We start from the raw sequence: 7,830 nt of genomic DNA, 5'->3' as shown, positions 1-7,830 counted from the left end.
ATTTGAGCAAGAGTTTGAGCTCACTTGTTCCCTGGCTTGGAGAATTTCTTACAGCGAATGGTTAATTTCAGAAAGCTGCGGAACACCTGTCCTTCTCAACGGCCAGTAGAAACAGGTTCTCCCTAGAGAGAAGGTCATTGCTCTTGGGTCTTAGCAAAACATCTCATGAAAATGAGCTTAGCCTGAATTTTCATGTCAGAAGAGTGAAAGGATTCTTACCTTTTAATTTCTCTGCCTGGCTAAGATTTGGAGACATTAGTGATACAGAAGAACCTCTAACTTTTACTTATCCATCTTCTTCAAGTCAGTGTAGAACTGTATTGGGCAACGATTGCTATGCCAGCTGTATCAGCAATTCTGTCTTTATATTTCGCAGGACAGTAGTCCCAAACCTCTTATTAGAATGCGGCACATATTGAGAGAGAAATTGCCCATAGGATGTTTCCATTCCCACTCACTGTTTCAAAACACCCACCCTTCCCCAGCAACAATCACTATGCATAATGACAAAAACTGCAGAAATACCTTTCACTGAACAACAGGAAATATTTAAAGTACTTTTACCTTACTTTGCGCTCTCTGCATAAAGAAACAAATCCTTTGTGAATTACTGGAGAGCCACAATCATATGTGAAGAACCTTTCATCCACGTCCATTAAGAGATCACTCCATGGTCTCACTTGTCTCGTAGCAGAGTGTTCTGGAGTTGTCATTTTGCCAATGGAGACACTTAAAGGTTAATCTCTGTGTCTCTGATCTTTCCACAAAGTTCTTACATCATTCCTCATACATCATTCGAGAGTCAAAATTCATATTTATTCTTTCTTTTTCATCTTACATATTCCAACATCAGCACCTTGCACGAAAACTGCTTATTCAACTCAAAATAAAATGAAAATAAATTAATGAGAGATAAAGAGCTCTTTGATGCAATAACCTTTAATGATTTCTTCCTGGTATGTAATTTAGGACAGTGTTTTTCCTGGCTTAATGTTGTAAAGTTTGCATCATAAACAAAAAGCTGATGATTCATAAAACATTATTGCTAATGTATTTTTGAAATTAGCAAGAGACATGTAAAGTATCTTCCTTGTCTACCAGGATTCTTGAAAGGAAACTTCCCTTTGAGAAATTATTCTTGGCACCAATGGCTAGAGTAGCCAGCCTTATGGGAAGAAGAAACAGTGGTGACACCCACTGTGGAAGGTATAAATAGAGTTTCGCAGCAACGGACAACTTGCAGTCTGATTTAATATCAAGCTGTGCATCTTGCTTTGGGCTTCTGCTTGCATTTCCAACTGCTGTCGCCATGAGTTGCAACATTAAGGAGACTATTACGGTGTCTAGCAAAGGCAGGAGCAGTGGTGGCAGCTGTATCATTGGTGGTGGTGGTGGAGCACGGATTTCTTCCTATGGGATAGGCAGTGGCAGAGGTTTTTCTGGAAGGAGTTACTGCGGTGGAGTGAATTACGGAGGGGGACTGAGTGTTGGTAGCTTGGCTGGTGGGAGCTATGGAGGTGGCAACTGCTATGGCAATGGCCTTGGTTTTGGCCTTGGAGGCGGTGTGGTTGTTGGTGGTCTTGGTGGCGACTGTTTGCTTTCATCCTGTGATGAGAAGGTCACCATGCAAAATCTCAATGACCGCCTGGCTTCCTATCTGGACAAGGTGAAGTGCTTGGAGAAGGAAAATGCTGAGCTGGAATGCAGAATCAGAGAGTGGTATGCTACACAGGGCCTCTCCTGTGAGCCCCGGGACTACAGCTGCTATTACAAGGAAATCGAAGATCTTCAAAATCAGGTAACCCTCCTTTTCAGTTGTTCCTCCTCTATTTAAAGCTTATTTCTAAATTCATGCTTAGAGCCTACTACAGTTGTTAGAGGTAGCTTTGGTGCTGTTAAATGCCCTTGCAAACATAAATACTGGCAAGTTCCCCCATGACATTGTTGAGTGCGGGTGCGCATTAAAGATGCATGCTGCGATGTGATACAGGTGGGATAATACTCTTAAAAAGGAAAAGGATGCTTTGTTACGTTGTGTTTTGGCTATACAATTATAAATACAATATTACCAAGCGTGCTCTGAGGAAATGTGGTATCAGCCCAGTAGGAAGAGAAAAGCAAAGAGAACTATAGAACAAGAGTAAAACATACATGTCAAATGCTGTATCAAATGAAGCATTATAAATTCTAGGTAAGAAAATTTGAGCATTTAAAATTGATTGCTGCAGTGGCACACAGAGCCTGATATGTGCACAACAAAAGTTATGGCTGATCTTAAGGATCAGAGATACCTTCCAACTATCTTCCCTGAAGATCCTTAAGCTGGAAGCCAAGAACACACCAGCCTGAATGTCAGCTGAGCCTTGATGTCTCAAGGAAGGTTCTTTAGGTTCACTTCTTTGTAAGGCATCTTTAGAACTTGCTTCACACCTTGAAACTGAGAAGTCCCATCTCACAGCTCTTTAACTTCCAATCTCTGCACAGTCAACCTCTTTTCTCTACTGTGTGTAACGAAAGGAAACTCACTTGACTGTGAGTTAAGGAGGCAAAGCTCCCTCCTGCAACTGCTCTGCTCAAGGAACAAGGTTACTTAAGCAAGAAGGTAACAGAAAAAGGAAACTGTGAGAACTTACTACCTAACTGCAACCTAGATACACTTATAGACTATAACAGCAGAGGGGAGTGAGACATCTGTCATGGTTTGCTCTTTTCCAGATTGTCTGCGCAACCATCGATAACAACAAGATCATTCTGGACATTGATAACAGCAGGATGGCTGCTGATGACTTCCGTGTGAAGTGAGTGCCCCTTGGTGTAGACGAACCCCCTTGCCTCCTCCCTGCTCCTTTACATCGTACTTGTGGAAGCTCAGGGCACTAATTACAGAGGCTGCAGACGAGTCTGACCACACCACCACATTAGGACAGGATGGAGTGATGAAACGCGTTTTGCTCTTGGTCAGCAGCCCTCCCTTAATTAGTACTCTCGGGTAAGACATTGGGCAACAGTGTTTGTTGGCGAGGGCTGGGGACCAACATCGGAGGGAGTGGTCCTTGGTGGTATAGTTGGTGCATTTCCATCACAACCCAGTGGAGACTGGGATCAGCAAACCAGAAATGCAGCTGAATAAGTGCTATCAAACATACAGTGATCAGGAGCAGGAAAAAATAGATGAGGAAGAAAAGCTTTCACATAACAGACATCAACTGCAGTGCAGAAATCTGAATGCCCAGTGCATCCAGCTCAGGCAACAAAATACAGCTTAGAGCAGGTAGGTGGGAAAGGAGATCTTTGCGTAAACTGAGCACATGTGAGACGTTACCGTTCTGAATTTCTGCTTTCTTGCACAAACAGGTACGAGACGGAGCTGGCCCTGCGCCAGAGCGTGGAGGCTGACATCAATGGCTTACGCCAAGTCCTGGATCAGCTGACTCTCTGCAGGTCTGACCTGGAGGCACAGCTGGAGTCGCTGCGGGAGGAGCTCTGCTGCCTGAAGAAGAACCATGAGGAGGTACGGTCCTGCCCCTTTCCCTAGGAGCACCATGGCCCTGACATAAACTTATCCCACGCGAACGTGCTCTAAATTTAAAAGTAAAGATCAACCACTTCCAGGCCACAGCTCTCCCATCAAACGCTCCTGGGGTTCAGACCCGTCTGCCTTGTGGGTGACGCGGGAGCTCTGGCGGAGGCGGCTGCTGCTCTTGGGGCTGCGCTGGCGCTGGGAGTGCCAGGGGGGAGTGAAAGTTGCTGCTGACTCCAGTGGATGAGCAAAGAAATTACCCAACAGACTGATTGGGGAAAACACTTACACCATCTTCCAGGGCTCTACAGCCACAGCTGGGAGCACCCCTGGCAGCGAGGGCTGCTCTTAGCCACCAAGCGCTGCTCTTCTGTGCTGTCTGTCAAAGCCAGTATGTGTCTGACCCGGGTTGTATTGCCAGGAAATGAACTGCTTGAGAAAACAGTCAACTGGAGACGTGAGTGTGGAGGTCAATGCCTGCCCTGGACCAGATCTCAGGCAGATCTTGGAGGATTTGAGGTGCCAGTACGAAACACTGATAGCGCGCAACCGCAAGGAAGTTGAGGATTGGTATGAGTGCAAGGTGAGTGCCACGTACCTGCCGCGAAACAAACGGACATGCACATTTCAGAGCACAGGAGCATTTCAGAACACAGACACGGAGACAATAAGCAGTTCTTCCTTTACAGTGCAGCCCGAGATCAGCACTCATTTTACCCTGTGTTCCACAGGAGACAGCCCTGTCTGACCAGTTTGTTATGTCCCATCTGGAACAGCCGCATTTGCCGCAAGGCCTTGTGGTGTGTTGTTGGAACTGAGATAGTCCACATTTGGATTAAAGAGACTTAACAGCCACGAGGTTAATGAGATTTGTAAAAAGAGCAAGCAGTTGAAGCCAGCGGTTAACGCCCAGCGCACAGAGAACTCGCCCTGCTCACTTTCCTTTTTGCTAACTACTCACTGTATTCTGCTTCTGCAAAAGCAAGTTCAATTTACACAGATATTCTCTGAAGATCTTTATTCTGGATTGGTGATTTTCAGATTGAGGAGGTGAATCGGGAGGTTATTACAAGCGGTCAGGAGGTAGAGACGTGCAACAACCAGGTTACTGAATTGAGACGCCAGTTGCAAGCCCTGGAAATCGATCTCCAAGCCCAGCTCAGCCAGGTGGGTGGTGAGCTTACTTACAGCTGTGACGTGGTTACTGCTGGATTTCTTAGCATGAACAGCCAGACCGACCAATCAGCACGGCGGTGGTGAATAGCTCTTTCATTTTTGCATTGGAAATAATAACCTCCAGGGTGACGCATAAATGAATGTTGTTTCTGTGTTTGGTTGTCTTGTTCATCAGAGAAATAACTTGGAATCCTCTCTGGCTGAGACTGAGTGCCAGTACAACACCCTCCTTGGTGAGCTACAGAACCAGATCACATGCGTGGAGCAGCAATTGGCTGAAATAAGAGCAGAAATAGAGTGCCAGAACCAAGAATACAAGACCTTATTGGACGTCAAGTGCCGTTTGGAGCAGGAGATTCAGACCTACCGGTGCTTGTTGGAAGGAGGACAGCAGGACCTTATGTATGTAAATCTCTAAATGAATAAATGAAAATAGCAAGGATCTGTATTAGGTATTGGGAATACAAGATAATCTTCAGTCCATCTTAACGCTTTCACTGAGATGAAAAAGTTGTCTCATGAGCAGCTTTACTGTGATGAACATTCAAATCTGAACTGTATGTCACTCCTTGGTATTTGCAAAGCAGAGAAACCAAACCTGTTAACTGCTATTTACAACACTGCAACTACTACTAGTATTATGTCAGCATTCATAACAATCTCATTTCTATAGTAAAATGGGCAAGAACTGTCAAAATAAGAATTGCAAAGCTCTGCATTGCATTTTTGTGCCAAAGGAGGGCACAAATGCAAAGCAACTCTGAACATGAAAAAAGAACGCAATGTGAAATGCCCTAACCCCTAGAAAAGACATAGTTTGAGACTTTGTGTCACGTAGTCAGTCAGCAGTGTCATGTAAAGTTCTAAAATCCCCTATTTCCTTCACCAAATTTATCCCTCTAGTCATGGAGGAGGAATCGGAGTCGGAACTGGTGTAGGAGGAGGAGTCATTAGGACAAGCCACACCTATACTACAACTTCATCTTCCCATTGCCAGCCCCAAGTCCCACCCTGCAAGACTGGAGATATACAAGGTAAAAGCCACGTTTCCACAAAAAGAAAACTGTTTTTTTCAGTTTGTTCCTTTGTAATAAGGTCAGGAGACAACATACTCTCCTAGGACGTGTTATTGGTATCTTCTCAGAGAATTACTATGCTTACAGGTATGATCTGTACAATGGATCCATCTGCAGGGCAAAACTGGCTGTGTCACTAAGAAATAGGTGTAAAGAGAGCTCTGACTCAACATCGAGTAGCAGAGAGCAAACGAGAGACAAGAGGGAGCAGTAGGACTAGAAGGAGAAAGCTGGGGAAATGAGGCATAAAGAAAAGATCTGGAAGTAGAAGTAAAGAAGGTGACAGCCAAACAGAGCTTAGGAAAACAAGTCTGGGAGGAGTGAAAAGAAGAGCAAATCTGTAACTTTACAAGTGCAAATTCCCACTAAAACACAATTATGTAGGGCATTTCTGGGTTTTCCTGGGTTGTCTGCCAACTGCTCTTGTTTAACAGAGTTTATTCTTGAAATAAGGGCACTACATAGACCAAATTTTTATTTGAAGGATTTTATCTCTCTTCCAATCAAATAATGCTGCTGTATTTTTTCTCCAGTGACCTGCAGGAGAATTTGTGATTAAGGAGGGATGGACTAGAAGATGATATACAGAGGAACCCACAGACAAAACAAGAACACTCGATGTTCACTGCACACCTCTATGCAGAGAAAGTAAAAGAAATTCAGCGATGCTTTGCCGTGTATCTAAAGGGGCCCACTGGGGGCCACCTTCTCTGTTCTGCTACTTCTGTTCTCTAATGCTGTAATCTCTAGAAGTTACCTGAGTTAGTCAGGATCACTAATGTACTTGCTGGTGAAAAAAATTCTCTAATAAAACTTTGCTTCTGCCTGATGCAATCAAGAAACCTGTGTCTGGAAACTGAGTTCCTTTAGAAAATCAGCTGCTGATCCATGCACAGGGGTCACCTAACCTGCTCAGGATCATACTCCACTGGGAACAAAGCTGCTTGGCCGGCGGGAGCCAGAGTACGGCCTCGCTGACCTTGCAGGTCTCGTCCACCTCCTCCCTGTCAAAACCTGTAGCGTACCTTGCCCATTCTTGCAGGACATCCTCCATCATCTACACAGCTGAGGAGGATGCCTGTGTGTTTCCCACAGAGCATTGTGCTTAAATTCATTGCGGAGCAACAAAGGAGGAAGTAAGTGGAGCTGGAGCTCGTCAATGAAAGGAGAACAGAGAGATGAGTGCCAGAAATTTCCATGAAAAAGCAAGCTCAGGATGGTGTATATCCATACAGTCATCGGCTTAGCAGCTGTTCCTGGTGCACAACTCCAACTGCTGTCCGGATGTGTCAGGCATTAAATTGTGAGATGCGTTGGCTGCTGGGGAGTATGATGTCAGTCATACACATCTTAACAGATCTGCATCACAGTCATCAGGGAGAGGGGGTGTCTTCTGACCTCACCTGGGCTTCTGTAATGTAAGCCTGTCTGAGTGAGTCTGCCCTCTGCAGAGCAAATCCCATTTCTTCTGTGTCAGACATCTGCCTGGGGACAGGGACCTTGCAACGCAAGTGCCTCCGCTCTTGGGTGACTGTAAGCAGAGCCGAGAGCAGGTGCTGAGATGACAGCATTCAAATTTCATCATGAATCTCCCCTTCTCTTGTGACAGCCAAGAGGTGGTTGGACATCCGTAGCTGTGCAGAGACACCCGCAGGATGGAAAAAGCACATGGCCTGAAAGCCCTTTTTCTAGCCTGTGTAACATGGCACAAACATTTCTCGCACCTAAACACATAAAATATTTTTGGAGTCCTTTGCTGAGAAATTAAAAAATATTTGAAGCATAAAAGCAAGTGCATTTCCCCAAATCCCACTCCTGAATATACCACACAACTGGAAGAGTAGCATTTCTGCCTCTGCTCCTGGTCAGTTTATGCAGTGCAGTAAGCAGGGAGGCGGGGACGGGGGGCAAAGGGAGGATGGTATTTTGGATTTGAAGCAGAGAGGCAACAAGGCTGGTGCCCGGTGGGCAGGGCTGTGAGAAGCAGTGGGGACGCGGAGCAGGCAGAGCTGGGAAGGCGGCGCTGGCTCCCTGGCCTCGCCGGAGCTGCTGGCGCCC

At 45.5% G+C, this 7,830-nt stretch overlaps 1 protein-coding gene across 1 annotated transcript; it reads left to right on the top strand.

Moving 5' to 3' along the window:
- Positions 1-1,261: 1,261 nt before the first annotated feature.
- Positions 1,262-6,593, top strand: LOC104626870 (keratin, type I cytoskeletal 19-like). The gene is made up of 8 exons (XM_010294902.1): positions 1,262-1,798; positions 2,716-2,798; positions 3,355-3,511; positions 3,942-4,103; positions 4,562-4,687; positions 4,872-5,098; positions 5,600-5,730; positions 6,306-6,593. Exons 1-8 carry the CDS (start codon positions 1,310-1,312, stop codon positions 6,329-6,331), a joined length of 1,401 nt encoding a protein of 466 aa, XP_010293204.1. The 5' UTR covers positions 1,262-1,309; the 3' UTR covers positions 6,332-6,593.
- The last annotated feature ends 1,237 nt before the right edge of the window (positions 6,594-7,830 follow it).

Source organism: Phaethon lepturus, unplaced genomic scaffold, assembly GCF_000687285.1.
Source record: "Phaethon lepturus isolate BGI_N335 unplaced genomic scaffold, ASM68728v1 scaffold51440, whole genome shotgun sequence".
Classification (NCBI taxonomy): Eukaryota; Metazoa; Chordata; class Aves; order Phaethontiformes; family Phaethontidae; genus Phaethon; species Phaethon lepturus.
This window is presented reverse-complemented; position numbering and strand designations above follow the sequence as displayed.